The following is a 20,788-nucleotide window of genomic DNA, read 5'->3' on the forward strand; positions in this document are numbered from 1 at the left end:
ACCAGCTCACCTGGTGAGAGAGCTCTAGGAACTCCTCCACATACCTCTCCAAATCTCGACCACCCTGCCGCAGACACCAAAGCCTGTCTTCAGCCGTTTGACATCTTGTTTTGGGTCAGTTATTCTGTCCCGGTGTTGCTGTGCCAGAGAACAGGCAGGACGACGAGGATGAAGGATACAAGAAACCTTTAATAACTTAACAAGAGGGTAGGAGCACACGCACAGGGTAACATTCACAATAACTGACAAACTGGAACACAATGGACAGGAACTGATATAGGGTGGATAATGAGGGGCAGACAGGTGAGCACAATGAGGTGATTAACTCATAATGAGAACAGGAACAACCAAATAAGGACACAGAGGGAGAAACCATAATAGACAGTCCACAGGGGTGTGACAATATTATTATTTTTTTTAAATACAAGTTAAATTTATACTTTTAAAAATGCATTTGTCACTCTGCAGGACCATTTTAAAAAGTGAAATTTAAAAAAAAAATTTTTTTTAATAAAACAACTCTGACCAGATGAAAAACCTTCACTTTCAGTATTATTTTTAACATAAATTCTTGATGTTGATAAGTATGCATCCACCAATTATTTAGATTTAATTTTGGGTTAAACAGATCAGCTGTTTCCTGACAAGAATGAAATTTCATAAATTGCTCCATATGCATTATGTGTGGTATGTGGCATATGTGGTATGTATAAAACTTCACATTGAGGATTGATTTTGAGCATGATAAGGTTAAATATATAAAGTTAAATGATCTCATCAAGCCATTCATTTCCAAAAGGCTTTTTCATGTCTTTCTTTTTCAACAGTACTGCATTGAAATAGAGTCAGGCATAAAAGGATAAACTTTAAATGAGTTGATTCCTACATCAACCGCTGTTGTGTTTTGCCAAACTATAATTGCTGAAAATTCCATCGTCCCCCTCCGTCTTCTGCTTTTCCTTTAATCTTTCTACTCTGTCTCCCTCTTTTATTGATTTCCTTCCGATGTGCGGACACAAGCATGTGCTTGTTGTTGTTGGTTTTTTTCGTCGCTGTTGTTGGTTTTTGTCTACAGGAGAAAATTGAGATCAGATGGGTCTGGCTATGGATGGCTTCGCTCTGAAACAAACCATAGGGCAACAGCTTCTGACCAGCACACAGCTTTCTCTCTCTCTAAAAAATTGATAATTATTACATTATAACCCTCAGAAGATAAACAGGCCTTACTAAACATACAAACCCCTCCATCTGTGATTTAATGTCAGTGCATTCTCAGGAGGTCAGCAGGGAAAGTCATACAACATGTTCCACCAGATCTCCAAACAGGCCTCTATTCAGGCCCGAAACACGGGAGGCACAGACCGCTTCTGTTTGAACAAGTCCGCAGGGCCGGTTATAGCAGTGACAGAGAAACTGATTCATTTACGCAGCTTGCCCACCGGCAATGACACCGAAAAGCATAAAACGGACAAAAGACGCCTGATAACGGTGTGAAAATGAGCTTGGGATAGCGCCACCTAGTGAAACCACACTCCCTCAATGACTTGTGCTGTTCATGAAACTGAAATAAAAACAAACGCGCCTGTTTTCCCAGTGCGAGGAATGGGCCTTTAATGCACTCGGCGCTCTTGTTTCAACAGCATGTTTTTGGAGAGCTGCATGAGTCTAAGCCCTAAGCACATTTACTGAGGGCTCTGAATTCCTTCCTGAAGACCGTTGCCCAGTAACGATGTGAGACGGGCCGTCCCCACAAACCATTTAAACTCTGAAAGCAAACAGTCGTAAAGAGAAAGAGAGAGAGAGAAATGTGGTCGAGGGTATTTTAAAACAAACTCTAAAAAAGGTAGAGGGAGAAAAGAAAAGAGAAAAGCTTAAGGACAACTGTTTGGCTGCCCGTTTGGCACTGGGTGTATGAGAGTAGGCCGAATGGATGGAGCACAGCTACTTGCTGCCCCACACACACACACACACATGCAGTGGCCAGCTGAGGTAGCACAGGATGCTTTGGTTTGGCTGGTTAGAGTACATTTCTGGTGCCACTGTGTTACAGTGAAGGAAAAGGGGAATTTATTCATGCTTTAAAGCAATAAACTCACTTTGAATGCAAAGGCAGTATGCATTTATTTTGCTTGTCCATGTTAACGAGTTACAGCGTTCACACTGTACACAAAGCTGCGTAACAGAAGAGCATGTGCGACGACTAGTATTCTGGAGTCTATTTTTGTCACACATTGTGTGCTGAATTCAGCAGGTACACTATGAAAATGCACCATAAACCTATTTAACAACTCAGTATTTTGCAATATAGGCTTTTATGAAGCTATATAAAATAATGGAGTGAATTACTCACCCATTGTTTGAAAAAAGACATCTGTTACACCGTGACAGGCGCACAAACACTGTCTATTCAGCAAGTCAGACAACTTAAGCAGTATGTAGTCTATGCTCTAAACATTGGGTTTGGTTCCTTGGTAAATGTGGCCCACTTCCTTATGTAAATGAGATTTTATTAAGAGCAAATTTGTAATAATCAGAGGTGGAGCTGTGGTCTGACAGATAGGGTGGATCAATACTGAATGCTGGATGATGGTCGGTTCATAAGATTTTTGAAAGAAATCTCTTATGCTCACAAAGACTGAATTTATTTGATAAAAAATAAAGTAATAGTATGAAATAACTGCTATCTATTGGAATGTAATTGAAAATATAATTAAAATGCAATATTCCTGTGATGCAAAGCTGAATTTTTAGTATCATTACTCAGTGTCTTCAGTGTCACATGATCCTTCAGAAATCATTCTAATATACTGATTTGCTGCTCAAGAAAGATTTCCGATTTTTATCAATGTTGAAAACAGTTAGGCTACTTAATATTTACTAAATACTTTTGTGAAACTGTGATATATTTTTCTCATGATTTTTTGTAAATAAAAGGAAAAAACTGCATTATTTGAATATTAAATTAAAATATATATAAATTAATAGTATTAATTGTCTTTCTTTCTTTCCAAAAAAATAAAATCTATCCAAACTTTTGAATCGTAGTGTATTTTCAAGATATATCTATAATCAAATCAAATGTAGAATATATGTGACCCTGGACCACAGTCATAAGGGTACATTTTTTGAAATTGAGATTTATACATCACCTGAATAAATAAGCTTTCCATTGATGTATGGTTTGTTAGGATAGGAAAATATTTGGCCAAGATACAACTTTTTGAAAATCTGGAATCTGAGGGTGCAAAACCATCTAAATATTGAAGAAAATCGCATTTAAAGTTGTCCAAATGAAGTCCTTAGCATTGCATATTACTAATCTTAAATTAAGTTATGATATATTTACGGTAGGACATTTACAAAATATCTTCATGGAACATGATCTTTACTTAATATCCTAATGATTTTTGGCATAAAAGAAAAATGGATAATTTTGACCCATACAACGTATTGCTGGCTATTGCTACAAATATACCCCAGCAACTTATGTCTGGTTTTGTGCTCCAGGGTCACATATAGAAATCATGTAATACCTGTGGTAACAATTCTCAATGACCAACTCATGATAAACACTGATAAATATTTTCAGCTACTCAATATATTAACGCGGATATCACTTTCATTTTCTTAGATCAATACTGTCAGTGTGAGGACACAATGCTATGTGTCAGATGCAGTAGCGCTGCTGCTGTAAAACAAGCCTGGCGTGTACTGGAGAGCCTCAAGGAAGCACAGAGAACACAAATAAAATAAAATATGCTTGATAAATCAAGAACAAGCCTCATACTTGAGGACTCCCCTCCTCCTCTTTCTCTCTGCGGTCCAGAGGCTTCGGGAACACAGAGCTCATGGAATGCAGCGAAGCTCAATGCAAAAAATGCAATTAGTGTCTGTTCAGCCATGCGATCCCTTCTTTCCCTTACTGCACAGAACACAAAGGAAAACTCTGCTCACAAACTCACAAAAGGCCAACACATGGCAAAGTGCTCAGCGGTGAGAGAGACGCAGTGCCCACAGACCTGTCGCTGAGCCCCACACCAGGCCTGAACTCTGCTCAGGGTCAGCGCTCAGAGCAATATAGTAATGCCACATGGCAGTTTACTGTTTAATCAAGCAGACAAGCAATGGAGCGTATAAGAGGAGAAAACTCACAGACGGGTTTCTGGAAATTATAAGACCATGACTAAACAATGATTAGCCCAGCTCAGATCTCATCCAGAAAACCTGCTGCCGCGATGATATGGTCTTGTGGGTGAGTATTGCTTTGGGGTTGCTAAGATTCTGTAAATAAAAATATATCATGTTTTTCTACATTCCCTTGCAACCCCTTGAAAAGCCCTGATTTGAGATATTCATGTATTTGTAGCATAAACATGAAGAGTGTGTTATACAGTGAAGTTTAATCTTAAAGTTAGGGGTTTGTTTCAATCTTTAAACTGATTTTTTAAAAATTTTAAGTTATTCTTACCTTATAAGAATAAGCACCTCAGATATGCCTAGATTACCTCCATTTTATGAAAGCCTGTTTCCACCACAAAGTAGAAAATGCAACTTTTTATCTCACAAAACAGGTTTCTGACTTTTTTCAGAATTGCGAGATATAAACTCAAAACTGCATGATATGAACTCAAAATTGTGAGATACAAACTTACAATTGTGAGACAAAAATGTCAGAATCGTAAGGTTGCAATTACCTTTTTATTTTTGATTCCATGATGGAAACACAAAAACAGAATTGCGAGATGTAAACTCAGAATTGTGAGATATAAGCTCACAAGTGCAAGAAAAAAAAAATTTATTCTTACAGTTTCATGAAAAAAAAGTCTGAATTAATGTAAAAGATAAAAAAAAATCGCAGTTACTTTTTAAAATGTCTTTATTCTTTATCGGAAATGAGGCTTCCATTCCATTCCATCCCTTTCCATTTCCTATCTAAAACAAGTTTTGCAGCAAAAGTTTTCTTTTGATCTCTTCCTTTAGTCAGTCCTGCAATACATCTCCAACACTGACAAAAAAACAAATCCACCTACTGTGGAGAAAACATGAGAGGACAAGACTTTTTTTCTCCGTCTCTCTTTCTGGTAACCACAACACACGCTGTGGGGCGGCAGTGAGCAGCTCAGGGTTGTGTATGGCCGGGGTATAAAGACCCAAGAGGGGACGGAGATAAAGCTTGTGGTTTGGCCCTCGCGCTGCAGCACCACATCCAGCATGTCACCGCTCTGAAGTGAAACCCAACAGGGTCAGTACAGGGACACGGCTTCCCTTTACAGCAGCCTACATGTTTATGTGTTTGCGAGAGAGAGAAACCGAGAAAACCGGATGAAATGTAGCGAAGACTTTTTTTTTTCCATCCTACCTCTGATTAGCATCATACCGTGTATTGTGCCTGTTCAAGAGGAAAAACGAGCATGTCTGGACTTGTGCCGTAGCTTGTGGTCTGTTCATATGGTGCTCTGCATGCTGTTGTACTATATATGATACATGCACTACAGTTCAGATGTTTGTGGTAAGATTTTTTCTTGAGAGAGAGAGGTTACTTTTATTCAGCAAGGATGCATTAAACTGATCAAAAGTGACAGTAAAGACAACTATAATGTTACAAAAAATCTGTATTACAAAAGAATGCTGGTCTTTCGAATTTTCTATTCTTCAAAGAATCTTGGAAGAAAATCTATCACAGTTTCCACAAAAATATTAAGCAGCACAGCTGTTTCCAACATTGACAATAATATAACATAACATACAAGAATGATTTCTGAAGGATCATGTGACACTGCAGACTGGAGTAATTTAGCTTTGCATCACGAGAATAAATTCTATTTTAAAATATATTCAAATGCAAATCAGTTATTTGAAGTTGTAATAATATTTCACAATATTACTATTTTTACTGTATTTTTTTGCTCAAATACCGGCAGCCTTGGTAAGCATACATTTCAAAAGCATTCAAAAATCTTACTGATCCCAAACTTAATGTACAGCACTGCTGTGCTTTAAACTGGAGCACTATGAACACTCTCAAATGCTCGCAGCGCACATCGTTCTTTAGAAAAGAATCTGAATAATCAAATAAGCCTGGTGCTTAACCTCAGTGTAATTTCGTTTGAATTGTAATTTCCTGCATTCTTAAAATGATTACATTATGACCTCTGCCCTACATACAGTGCTTTTGAATTTCCTCATTTATATGAAACCATCCAAAGGTCACACACACAAAAACGGCCTTACAACCTTACAACCACTTTAGTTGTTGTGGTTCATACTTGAGGGAAGAAGGGATCAACCCGGTACATTTTCACTGTGTGAGTCATGGAAACTTCAATCCAAACCCGCATGCGCACACATTTCATGCATTACTCAACATTTGAGGTGAGTTTGTGGACCTTTATTCCCTTTCTCTGTCCCGGCATCCCCTCTCACCTGTCTGAAGCAGAGGCAGTCACGCAAGACACAGTACGTCTGAGACAGATGAAAGAGACAGATTCATTTCCTAGAACTAATACCTGTTGGGACAGGAGCACAAAGAGCAGGCCTCCTCTAGCGGCCTGGGTGTGGGCTTCTCCAAAGATGATTTATGAGTGTTTTACCACATTCGTCTGAATCAGTTCCTTTACAATCTAAACAAGTCTCTGTAGTAGCTTCCCCAGTGCTGTAACAAAGCCATTTATCAAAGAAAGCAAAACAAATTACAGATTTGTGTGCATTTGAACAAAGATATCTGTTGAAGAATTGATCATTTGAAAAAAAAGGGGGAGGCAAAGCTACACAGATTCAGAAAGGTGGGCTTCATTGTTGTTTTTGTTGTTTATGTTTGTATAAAAATATGTCTGGAAGAGCTGTGATGAAATGAAATGTATATATGACTGAAGTCAAAGAAAGAGAAAAGAATTCACAGTTCTTTTATCTAGCGGTGTAAATGTTGGCATGTTTGCAGTAAATGCAGGCGATTGTTTGACAGAGCAGTGGGAGCTAAAAGAGTTTCTGATATGAGGGCTGCTGGCTAAATCTAATTAGTGTTTGAGGACAGGCTTCGCTTGTCTTCTGCTCCAGGGCTTGACATGTTATCGCCATCGTTCCCAGAGTCATGTGGTCTGAAAGCAGTGCATCTGATATCACCATCTGATTCCCAGCTCAGCATTCTCTCATGGACACACATTGTGTGCTTTAAAGCACTGGTTCTCAACTAGGGAGCCTCAGCAAACTTCCAAGCGGACTTAAAATGATTTAAAACAAGACAAAACAATCATTAAAACAATCTAAAACAACTTATTTTAATTCATCCCCTCAAAAAAATTATTTTTTTCTTTAAAGATTTAAATTTTTACATCAAACATTTTTATAAAAAAGATATAGCTAGAAGATATTTTGAAGAATGTGCTGGCTGCTCTTTTCCCTTTACAATGTGCAAAAATGCTAAATGTAGTCCACATGATTCATGTGCTACGTATATATGCACTAGAGCCACACAATATGTTTGTGTGAGAATTAAACTGACATTTAAGTCCTTATTTCATCATAATCTTCCCTATTAGTGGGCTGAATGATTCATTCTTTGAAGAAAAAAACAGTCAGTTTCATAATTTTAATTACTGATTAGACATAACACATTAATACTGATTCAGCTAGATTTGAGAATGAAAATAAAGTTTTTTAGCCCAAATTATGCATGTATGATTTTAGACTGCTTCAGTTATCTAGCAAAAAGAAGTGTGTGATTTTCTCTTTTTCTTGTCAACATTGCTGTTAGATTAATAAGATAATAGACCGTAATTTCCCATTAATTCTCTTTTAGTATAACTCCCCGTGTTATCTAAAATCCTCTTGTGTATCGCATAATTCTTCAAGCTCCCTTTGGTTTTAAAATGAGTCTGACAACTCTGATCTATTACCTCACCTCTTTTTCACATTTATGCAGACAGATGTAAGAGTATGATCTATACAAGCAGCTTGAAAAGATCCATACATGCAGTCTAGAAATATGGGTGTTTTTACAGAAACGTCCCAGGACTCGCTGAAGGCTTATCTTAAGCACTGACACTGAGCAGTACGCTGCATGTGTGAGCGCTGCCTCCTTCCTCTTCTGTCTTTCTCGAATAATCTGCTACATTGTAGAGACATTGATTTGCGCTGTGAGGCCCCCGTAACAAAAGGAAAGAGAGACAGAGGAGACCCTATGATGACCCTGCACGGAGAGGAAACAGGAAGTGAGACCTCTGACCCGTCGAGAGGCTCCTGTTGTGTTTTCCAGCGAGGCCGCTGATGGAGCGCCGCGTTTCTCTGAGGTTCCTCTCTCGGCTCACGCTGGGAGATACGGACGAGTCGTGAGAAACAGCACATAGAGGCAAATCTCACAGAGAGCCCAGGGGAGGCTTGAGTTACACTACAGCCTGAGAAACAACACGGCCGTAACCCTTCCACCTGTAAGCCTCTCTCCCTCGAACACAATCACATCTCAATGGATTCAGTCTACAGTGCTCATAAGGCAACAAGAATCATGTTTGTCAGGAACACTGACCCCCTGATGCGAGGCACGGCTCCTGGTGGGGTGACCAGGGTTACTTTCCTTAACCAAAACTACTCATGTAAAACCAAGCTTAAAAAAAGTAAATTAAATGAAAAACTAAAATTACACGAAACTAACAACACTTAGTTAAACGGTAAAACAAAACTACACACACAAAAAAAATAATAATAATCATCATCAAAAATAATTTAAGGTTTTCATAGTCATTAAGCACTCATCATATAGCAGAATAATCAGAACTTTTGGGAATCTCTGCATGCTTTTGTCATTTCCTGTCTAACCAAATTAAGCATGCTTTGCTAAATTTCCACTGCTTACTCAAAACATTCAATATACCCAACCGTTTACATGTTTGGGGTCTGTAATAGTTTTATTTTTATGTTTTTGAAAGAAGTCTCTTATGCTCACCAAAGCTTCATTCGTTTAATCAAAATACAGTAAAACTGTAACATTGTGAAATATTATTACAATTTTAAAATAACTGTTTTCATTTTAATATATTTTAGAATGCAACTTTTCCTGTGATGCAAAGCTGAATTTTCAGCATCATAACCCCAGTCTTCAGTGTCACATGATCCTTCAGAGATCATTCTAATATGCTGATTTGCTGCTCAAGAAACAGAGACTATCTGTTTAACTGCACAGCTGTAGATGAGGTGATACAGGTGTTTGGGAACACTTCAGCCAATACATGCACTTTTGTTTATTTTGCATCCCTATTATAGTAAGTACCGTATTTCTGGTCAGTCAGTGGCTCAGGAAGTGCCCTGTGTGACATTTCCATGTCACAGGAAGTCTTTCCAGCAGATCAGGATAACAAATATGTCCTGTTAGTAAACAGGTTTGCTGGTGACCATGTAAGGTGTAGCCCGTTTCCTTCAGCACAGATGAGCTCTGGTTATAGGGTAGTTGTTGGCTGGCTGTGTGGTAATTGTAGCCAGTGGGTGGGGGTAGATTGGTGGCAGTAGGGGGCACAAAACTTCTGGCCTGCGGGATGAGGGGGCTTTGCTGAGAGCACTGCTGGGAGCAGGGTCTGGGGGCTTCAGCCTCATTAGCAGCTAACTAATTGGAAAGAAAAGACCTCTCATGTGCTCCGTCTGACCTCCTAGACAGCAGGGGAGAGAGGAACAGATAGATGAAAAAGAGAGGGGGATGGAGGAGAAGAAGGGAATGTGAGAGAGGGAACGGCATTGGAGAGATGTAAGAAAGTGCCCAGAGGTTGCCCATTTCATAGCTCAGGAGACTTCATGGGGTTTCATTTAACTATCAATTTTGTCTCAGACATTTCTTTTAAAATTCCTTAGTGGAAATAAAAATAGACATCAATGAGACAATCAGAAACTACTTTGAAATTAGTTTTCAAACTTGAAAAGTAGTTTAACTTTAACTACACGCTACAAATAAAAAGTGGGTAACTACAGTTAACTAAGCTTTTAAGGCAGCAAAATCTCTAAAATGAACCAAACTGTCTCTCAAGTTAAATTTGACTGTACTTTACAGAACTTTGGCCTCTCTATCGCCATCTGTGGTTGAGACATGAAATTGCATGATGCTTCAAAAGCACTGATTTCTATGTGAATTAATCTGATGGTTTCAGTTATTGTAGTTGTTTCCCTGTGATCAACATACTGAAACAGATTTGTTATTCTACTACAAGACCCGCTAACAGGAAGAAAAACAGAAAGTCCTACAACACTTAAAAATAAAGGAGCTTTTGCAGTGATGCCATAGAAGAACCATTTTAGGTTCCTCAAAGAACCTTTCAGACAACAGTTCTTAAAAGAACCATTTTTTCTTAGTGTGAAGAGCATTCTATAATCTAAAGAACCTTTTGTGGAATGAAAAGGTTCCACTGATGTTAAAAGTTCTTCATGGAACCATCAATGCCTGTAAAGAACCTTCATTTTTAAGAGTGCAGGTATAAAATAAACCTACATCATTACAGAAATCAAGTAGCATATCTCCTACCACAGACCTTTTTTCTCTATTTATGGATATGACGTGATCACACAAGGATGAATGGCATAAACCGGAAATATTTCTGAGAAAAGGTGAAGTGTTTGAGAGCAATAAAGCATAAGAGAGAAAAAGTTGGAGGAGAGAGACAACATGAGACACATTAAGGTTGTCAGAAAAAAAAGACTGCATTAGAAGGACATATTTTCTAAAAATGGAAAGTTATCTATATGGGAGTTTTTGGTCAAATCAAGCCATTGAGAACAGAGACATGCAAAGGCATGTTTTGTAGTATTATAGATGTTTTGTAGTATTATAGATGTCTTTACTGTCACTTTTGATTAACGTTGGTGCATCCTTGCTGATTATTTAAAAAAAAAAAACCTCCATCCCCAAATTTCTGAATATTATTTTGATATTACTAAAAAAATATATTGTTACCATGCCCAAATTCACATAAAACCTACTGCATTGCACAGAGTAAATTTGTCAATCACTGCCATCTTTTGTCCTGGAGTAAACTTAAGTTTTCATTTAGATAGACGACTACTTGTTTAACTTTCATATCTGATGTGAAGAGGCCTTTGGAGCTTGGTACTTTTTGGTACTTTTACTCGAGTAGATGAGGTGTGGAGTCAGCGGCAGCAGGACGTGAGGCTGCGTGCTGGAATGTGGAGCTCTGGTTTGTTTTGCTGTCTGCTCTCTTGCCTTACCTGCGGCCCTCCCTCTCTCTCCATCTCTGCCGCTGGATCTAATTAGGGCGAAGGAGGGCTGCGGGACTGGAGTGTGTCACATACAACTCGACACAGTCAGGAAGGAGAGCGGGAAAGAAAGTGGGATTAACATGGGAGAAAAAGCATAAGAAATGTAGGGTGGAGTTCAAAGAGAAAGAAGAAAAAGTGAAAAGTGCAGAGAAAAGTTCTAGTCAGGAAATGAGAGAAAAAGTGAGTGTGCGTGAAAGATCTAGCCTAGAGTTCTTTCCCATAGTACGTGAAAAAAATAAAAAACAGAGCATGTAATTTTTCACAGAACATTCCACAAATCTAGGACAACATGAGAAGTGACATGTAATATATGCTCACCTCTCTGCCCTACACATGGTAGACACATCTCAACGCTGGAGGGAACTTCTATAATCAAAGACCAATCAGATAATTGCGGTGTTTCACCACTATCCCCTGAGCTCCGCTGGGAACAGGCTTTTTTTGAACAGTAACTCAATACCCTGGAAAGTCCAGATGGTCCTGATGACGGCACTAGCGGAAAGACATATTTTCCTAAATATGAAAATCTAATTTAACAATACGCGTAAATTAAACTATACATGTGAGGTCCTCTGTCCTTGCTACTCCAACAATATAGGCTCCAGTAAAGCTCCGGTAAAAACGGTTACTCCAAGTGGTTACATCTCCGTGTTTATCTCCATAATGTCACCAAAAAGCACATTATTTCAGTCAGATTATATCTAGATATCAGATAACTTATTATAGCTTTATTCATTTAGAAATATCTAAACAAATAAACACTGATATGTTTGGCTTTACACCATATATTCTGATTGTGCAGCTTGTTCATTTTCATTCTGGACAGACAAATTACTTATAGAAACTCTGTTTCAGCATGTTAGTCCTTAAAAGTTTAACGCAGGGGGATTTTTAGCCGTAGACTGATCTGAGGGTTTTACACATTTATTAAGGTTAATTTTTAAGAACAAACTGGAGGTTTTGTAGTTTAACAACTCCCCTCAAAGAAGTAAACTGTCCACAAATGACTCACTATTCTTGTATAAACACGAAGAGACGCTGCAGACTTTACAGATCAGCACGAGTGAATGTTTGACAGTCATGGGAACAAACACAAACACACATGAAGACAGACGGAGGGTGTGTGCTATATGAGCTTCATCTCTGAACATCTCTGCCATTTCCGCCAAGCAGAAATTCCGCCATGCACTGCCACTATTCAGTATATGTAGGGTTTGAATTTAACACTTGCTAACCCGAATCCAGAGGCTGTTTAAAATCCTGCTGCACAACTTTTTTTTTCTTTTATTAAACTGCATTAACAACGATTTGAGACAAATATTTGTAACATATTTTTCAATGGATGTCAATGGAGGAAAAGCTTCAATAGATTGATTATCAATATTGATTATAAATTGAATACATCGTTAAATGACATAACTGCTGATTTATAAGAGAAGCCATAGGGAATTTTGTTTTTATTACTTTTGTAATGGTATTCACAAACTGTGATTGACTGTCGTAAACCTGAAAACCATTTCTTGATTCAGAATCAGATTTAATAATAAATACATTTAAATCTAAGCTGTGTTTTTGATAATCTGGTTTAGTCTTGATATTTTGGTTTTGGCTAGTATAAGTTTTGAATGGCCAGTAGCCAAACTGGTCAGTGAAAGAGTTAATATATGATTTTAAATAAATGTTTTTTTTTTATTGCTCCATTTGATTCAAATGCTGATTCTGTTCATTAAAGAATCAGGAATGTATCACGCTTTCCACAACAGCATTAAGCAGCACAACTGTTTTAACATTGATAACTGATCATTACTATTGAAATTATTACACTGACGAAAATATACTATTGAAAATATTTCATATGAAATATGAAAATGTTTGTATATGTTGATATGTTTTTATATCACATTTACTTTTTTTCCTCAGTAAACTATGTATGGGTTTGTTGCAAAGCATCATATTTGGGGGTCCTTGGCATTAAAAAAATGTGAAACCCCTGATCAAATATCTAGGATAAAGCTTCAGCACTGCTAATGCACTAACTCGCATACATTTAGGCCTGAGAGATCTGTCTCTGACTGAGTCATGTTTAGGCATGCAGATAAGAACACACAGACTCTTTGAGCACTTGCCCAGTTGGAATAGCTTGAGCACCAAGTCATTTTTTTCATTTATAGAGACGAGCTTACTCTAAACTTGGCCCCGCGCAGCCATTACATCAGCCGCATTAGGCGTGAGAAATCAGGGTCTGCAGAGCTGAGGGAGGGTAAAGTTTTGTCTTTTGGTGTTCAGTGCACTCCCCAGTGTCTCTCTTTCAGAAGAGGACCAAATCTGAGCCAACAAGCCATCTCTAGCGCCGCTACACTAACACTCTTTGGGACACAGGCTTGTCACGCTATATACCCCGGGAACAGACATATTTCAAACACTGTTAAGAGCTTCCAAAAACCTTATTGCTCCATAAAATCAAATGGGTCCACACCCAAAATGTTTTATAGAACTGCCGGAGAACACTTAGAAAATGTAGCACATACTAAAAGTAACAAGCCTCCCAGGCTAGAAGATGAGATCTTGGCTTTCTGAAATGCTAGGAAAAGTCTGATATGAGTGTTCTGTCTGTCCGCTCTGGGAAAGAACTCAAACCCCCGGCTATTGGAAACAAATGAGAACACACATTAGCACGTTGCCAGATAAGACCAAATGCAAACTATTATCACAGGGTTAAGTTAAACTGAACATTTGATTAAAACATGTTTGAGTTTCTGCTGGTGAAGTAAAGGAAACACTACCGGTCGCACTAAAGCCTCGTTCGCATTGACATAATCGAGGGAGGTCAACCGAGACAGACGTGTCATGGAGAGTTAGTATGTTTTCACAAGGAATCAGTTTTCTTCATGTTAAATGAATGTTTTATAGGGGAAAGTTTTGAATATAAAGAGCAGCAAATGTGAACACGATGAGAGGGATTATCAATGCATGAACCAAAAACCATTGGTAGAAGCTGCTTCTTTGCATAAAGTTAAACTTTTCTCAACTTTGTAGACTCACTGGAGCTCCATCTCCTTCAGCCGGAACTCGAATTGAACATGAATTATTAAAGAATGAATCTTTTATGAATGATTTAAAAAGTCTCTGTCATGGTGAAAGGGGCTTAATTTGGTTTGTTTTTGATTTCTGTGAAATCGGCTAGCGCTGTTGTTGTGTTTTGTCCCATTTTGTCTCATTAAGGACATTGTGCACTGATTTGACTGCACTACTATTCTCATGTTTGTCAGAGAATGACATAGTGAAGACATCTCATACATGCACACAGTTTAATCAACAACCCACACAAACATCTTTCCTACATGACTGTACTTGTGAGGTCCTCACTGTTCAAAAAAAGCCTCACTAATAAAGTGAAACCTGTTGAACACAGTTGAGCCTGTTTGACCTCACTAGTTAAAAAAGCTTATAAATTAATTGGTCAAAACATGTATATATCACTAACCTAAAGAAAAACAATGGAAGTCTATGACATTATACAGTGAAACAAACATGCGTCTACACATTTGTTTATGTGTTTATAGGGGCCACAGATGTGTGTATATATACATAGAGGTCTTTTGAAATGCACTTGCCATTTGCTTACCAGACATGAACAGCACTGACATCATACAGTCACCAGATCTATATCATCTGTGTGCGTGTGTGTATGAGGTTCACAACCATGCTGCTATTCAGATCAGCTGCACAATTTTAAGCGTGACATTGCTTAATTATGCTTTTTCCTCTCTTTCTAATACACAGAGGTCTAGGGTACATCTTCATTTTGATTGTGTGTGAATTATTGTCATGTACATAAATTATGTGACGTGTGTCTTAAAACAACAGCTGGACACTTCACAGGAGCTGCGCAGGAGGAAGAAAACAGATGGGAAGAAGGTCAAAGTGAGTCTTTCACAGATGGAGAAGAGAAGAGAAGAGAAGAGAAGAGAAGAGAAGAGAAGAGAAGAGAAGAGAAGAGAAGAGAAGAGAAGAGAAGAGAAGAGAAGAGAAGAGAAGAGAAGAGAAGAGAAGAGAAGAGAAGAGAAGAGAAGAGAAGAGAAGAGAAGAGAAGAGAAGAGAAGAGAAGAGAAGAGAAGAGAAGAGAAGAGAAGAGAAGAGAAGAGAAGGTCTGTTTGTAGAGTAACTGAGAAAATGAGGGCCTGTCCCATGGCAGGCGTGACCTCACAGCTCTTCTCCACAGCCTGAGGGCAGACGAGACCCACGAATCATCTGAGCCGCTCTGATGTCTCGGTGGTCTGTTTAAACAAGAGCGCTGCGCTAATCCGCTCAGATGGGGCCATTGAGCATGAGGCTGCAGTGGGTTTCTATAGCACACACACACACACACACACACACACACAAAACTACACGCATAGCAAGTCACATACATATCATCCTGGTTTATTAAGGCAAGATATACACAGGACCCCACACTCTTATTTCTCACTTAATTAAAATAAAATTAAAGATTAAAAGAAATTGCATTTAATTAATTAACAAGACTAAATAAAAATTATTAAATAAAAATAGTGCAAAGGGAGTTGACAAGTATTAACAGAGGAAATAAAGCAGAACATCTAACGACAAGAAAAAAACAGTCGATGTTAAAAACGAAACAAAAAAGGAATACACAAAACAAAATAGGACAAAGCAGAAGAAAATAAAATAGTTTTAACAAGTAGTAATAAAAAACAAAATAAAGCAAGCAAAACAAAACAAACAGTCTATAATTAAAAACAATAAAAAAGTAAACCAAAAAAGTAGTTTTAAAAAATAAAATAAAGCAGAACAAACAAACAAACAAACAAAATTAGTTAATAAACTAAATTAGGAAATTAGAAATGTGGGAAAACGAATCTAAGGAATAAATGAGTTATAAAATGAATTTGTTTTATTTTTATCCGAAGTTGGGTTCTTTTTAAAACTCCTCTCTTTCACCATTTTCACTAAATCCCTCCCTGTATTAGCCATTACTACTTTGGACTATTGTTAGCTCTTCTTGCTTGTTGTATTCCTCATAATTTTGTTTCAGATAAAATAGTAAATGAATAAATGTATCGAAATGTAAATGTAAAAATCAGAGCTAAATGTGCCAATAACACACACACACACACACACACACACACACACACACACTTGGATTGAGCTTTACTAACTGCAGCCTATAGCCATTCACAATAAGGTTGCATTGCAACATACATTTAAACCAAGCCAAAAACACACATCCTGCAGGTAGAGAGGAAGCACAGAAAGAGGTGACCTTTAGATCGCCCGGTGAACTTCCTGTAGATGAGCCAGATGCTGTTCTCTCAGGATTACCAGAGTATATACACAGAAAGCCCTAAAGGGTCAAATATCACTGTGGGATCTTAGTCACAATAGGGAACGAACTGTACATGAAATATAAGCAGACACACCCTGACTCACACACACACAGTCAAGGTGATATGACACGCAGCTGTTGTTTTTTAAAGGCAGGCAGGAAGAAAGTGAATGAAAGCCTCTGCTTTGTCTGCATTAGCGTACAGATTCCGGCAACCCCTAGCACACATCCTGATAATCTACAAGACTGCGCTGCCATAAAACAGCGTGCAGACGTGCATCTGAGTGTGTGATGACAGGCAGACGGTTGTGATGGAGTTAAAGCAGAGGTGATGAGTTTATGTACGGCTGTATGTCTGTGTGCTGACTGACAGCATGGCAGCATATGATTATTCACAGATGTGCACAGTGAAGTTCACATGTAAAATAGTGTGTGCATGTTTTCTGATAAACAGTAACTCACCTGATTGATGTGTTTGAGTTTGTCGATGATCTGGCTGATGACGGGTTCAGGTGGCTTTTGTTTGGATTCTGAGCCGTGTGGATGGGCTTTCTTCAGCCCTGGACCAGGAAACCTGCAAAATATAGACACAAATGTCCATTAGTCACATTAAAAACAAAATTACAGGTTTTAATGCACTCTGTCTATGAATTGAAAGTGATATATGGAGATCGGGGCTAGTTGTAGCACCTTTACTACAGTAAATATTTCTTGGGTTGTTTTCATTTTTAAAAAGCAATTTCTATGTAAGTACACACATTAAGGTCTTGGCTTTAAAAGCAATTAACATTTAAACTGTTACTGTCAAGAAAAAAATATTTAAACACAAGTTGATCTGCCACATTGCAATATAAAATAAGTTAATTTAAGTTTATAAGTTGTCATATTGTATATTATATTCCATTATATTTTTAAAATATTTAAAATATATATTTTTGACAAATATAATACAATATATATGGTTTCATTATATTCACTTGTTTACCCAAAGGCTAAAGCAAAAATTCAAACAAATTTACATTTTGAAATTAAAATTTTGGTTTAAAAGAGAGAACAAACAATATTCTGAATTAGGACAATTTTGAATCACACTGGTGTCAGAAAGCAACATACAAAACCACTGCTAGAGAAAACATACGATTGTGTAACTGGACTTTTGACTTGAAACCTGACAGTGACAGATGAAGCCCTTTCCCATGTGACAACTAGCCCCGATCTCCTGTATATGAGAAAAAAATGTCATTCAAATGAATGAACTCATCTTAATAATTGATTTCATATCATTAACTTTTCAGCAGCAGTTCCTGGTTTTCAAAGGTATTTGACCAAAGCTGCTGTGAATGGCCACAAGACTAGGAGCACTAAAATTGGCCTCTACTGCCACCTAGAGGCAAACATGTGACCATAGGAATTTCATTTGAGCAAAAATGAAACACAATAACCCTTTAAATTCATTTTTACCATTCAGCACATTCATTCAATCACGCTGCACAAGGACATTCAAAGATTTCAAAGGCACTTCACGGCTAAACCCCCCCCCCCCCACACTTATTTCTAGATACCCAGGGCTTTTTGAAGAAATCATCCCTTTTGGTTTTCCATTGTTCAAAATTACTCAAGGTTTTAAAAAAAAAGCAGGAGCATAAATATGAGTGGATTCCAATTGTTAGTCTAATTATGCATTATGCTTTTCCCACCCAAATTCCTGTTTTGTTGTAGCTCTTATTAGATACACAGATACACACACTTAACCCAACAATAAAACAGCACAACTGGGTCAGACATGTGCTGGCATCTGAATGTTTCTGAGCAACTGGAGCATATGTTGGGCATCATCAACTGCTAAAAATGTGTGTGTGTGTGTCTGCGCCCAAGTGTTCCCCGATCCCCCCGGGCCCCTTGGACTCATGTTCCAGTTAATTACTCCCTATTAAAAGCTAATTAGTGTTGATGCACACGGGCACATTGGTGCAAGCACTGAGGCGACAGAAAGACAGTGAGTGACAGATCCGATACCATCATGACACCAACCTAGACTTATCCACTAAAGCCCATGCTCATCAAGAACATACACTGTACTTTCTGTGTTGTTTTTCAGTAAAAAAGTATATATTTATATAAAATATATGAACTTCATACAGATTTTTACTGAAAACAAGACAAAAAACTAATTAATTTTAACAATGTACGTATATACTGTAAAAAATACTAAAAAAAAATATATATATATATAAATATATATATAAAAACTATAAATATATATAACTAATTATGCATATAAAAATAAGAATTTTTGTCTCTTCCGGCACTGTATATGAATTGTATTTTCTTGCTTTTTATTTACTGTATTTGTGTCATATTGTGCAAAAAGAAATGACACAAAAAAACTAAACTAATTCTTGAAACTAAATAAAACTTAATTAACTCTTCTGTATTATATTTCTTATATCAACATGCATTATTAGCACTTTTAAGGACCTTTTGCTAAAAAATGAATGAAGAAAAACTCAGATTTTTGCAGTGCTGTGAGCTTTTAGATGTATGAGCCAAAGATATGACCTCATGCTCCATTCTTAGCAATGACATAATCCTGAACAATTCTATCCAATCATCTTTCACGGCACATTATTTGACACGCACTGCTTATTCATTAAGCCAAATTACATTTCCATACTTATTTATTCTCCTTATTACTCCCGATGGCAGCTCCCCTCCCGCTTTTAATTATCACATTAATAATACAGACGTGAGCTCCATTAGAAGGAGGAGATCAGAAGACATGGGCAGCTTTTAATGGAGGATGAGATTAGCTGGAGCTTCACGCATGAAGCGCCCACCTGTGTGCTGACCAGGGTCGAGCAGCATCAGGTCAGCTCAGTCCTGCGTGATGAAAAACTCAGCTTTGTTCTGATTAGGATGGTGGGCATTTGTGGGGAAACAGTGGGAAGATATCAAATTAATCATACTTTTACTGCAGAAACGTAATGGGTAGCTGAGGTGAGGATTCTTTCAGCACAAAAACATCTTATGCATTTTAATTAGACAGGTTTTAAATTAAAGAAAAGATTCAGTTCTATTTGGCCAATCACACTGCAGCACTGAAATACTACACAATATACAAGAAATATTATTTGAAACTTATATCCAACAGGTATTCTCTTCATTTACACAAATTACTTAGTGGGTTAAAAATGTCCTTGTATGTTGAGTCTTTGTTTTAAGCAATTGGGAAGTAAATGAAATGAAACAAAATTGAATGAATGAATGAATGAATGAGCACGGTTTAGCCTGTTCTTGTGGCTTATGGATTTGATCTGAAGCTGATTTTAGTATTTAAAGATTTATACAAAGATGTTTCATAACTGAAAACTTGACATATTAATATGTAAGTGTCACACAGCATAACTTCTATCTGATTCTAGTTGACATATATAATAACAAGAGATGTACTCTGCATGAATGATGCAATTCAGATGCATATATGTCATGTTTGTAGGAGATTTTAAATGGACAACAGAAATGTCAGATTTCATCAAAAACAGCAATATTGTGAAATATTATTAATATAATTTAAAATAACTGTTTTTCTATCTGAATATATTTTAAAATGTAATTTATTCCTGTGATGGCAAAGCTGAATTTTCAGTAGCCATCACTCAAGTCTTCAATGTCACATGATCCAGAAATCATTTGAGTGAAAGAACTGCATTCATGTTAACTGTCATACTGCATAATTAAACGTTATTCAAAACAGAACAGACAGAATGCTGTTGGCTTTATCTGCATGTTATAATGTAAAATTTACTTCATTTTATCTGCCACTTTATGACTTCAACATTATGATTCCTAAAAAAAACAAAAAAAACAACACACCACAGGCATTATGGTACAGCGGGAGCACAAGCAACCCAACTGCTACTACAGGAAATGACTAAACACCCTGTGGATGTACAGTCTGGACCAGCTACTCATGCTGAACCTGCTCAGACTCATGGCCCTACTGCGCACCCATCAGAGATCCAACATGCCCCAATGCCCAAACCCGCTGGAGATGGCAAGAATCAATCACGAGTATCTTCAGCATCATGAGCTGACTGAAGGAGAGGGGGTTATTGAGCAGGAGGAGAAGCATTCTGGGTCTCGGAGGAAGATTTGTAAAACATACTAAATATCCACCAATCTTGACCTAAAGTTAAA

General features: G+C 37.6%; 1 protein-coding gene across 1 annotated transcript in view; it reads right to left on the reverse strand.

Moving 5' to 3' along the window:
* The window catches only part of LOC107601117 (glypican-3-like), a 72,597-nt gene that overhangs the window by 23,757 nt on the left and 28,052 nt on the right, over nucleotides 1-20,788 (reverse strand). The window contains exon 5 of the mRNA XM_016293148.1: nucleotides 17,054-17,165. Coding sequence (XP_016148634.1) covers nucleotides 17,054-17,165 — 112 coding nt within the window. The remainder of the gene's footprint in view (nucleotides 1-17,053; nucleotides 17,166-20,788) is intronic.

The sequence above is a fragment of the Sinocyclocheilus grahami genome, unplaced genomic scaffold (genome assembly GCF_001515645.1).
Source record: "Sinocyclocheilus grahami isolate Dianchi unplaced genomic scaffold, SAMN03320097.WGS_v1.1 scaffold299.1, whole genome shotgun sequence".
Lineage (NCBI taxonomy): Eukaryota > Metazoa > Chordata > Actinopteri > Cypriniformes > Cyprinidae > Sinocyclocheilus > Sinocyclocheilus grahami.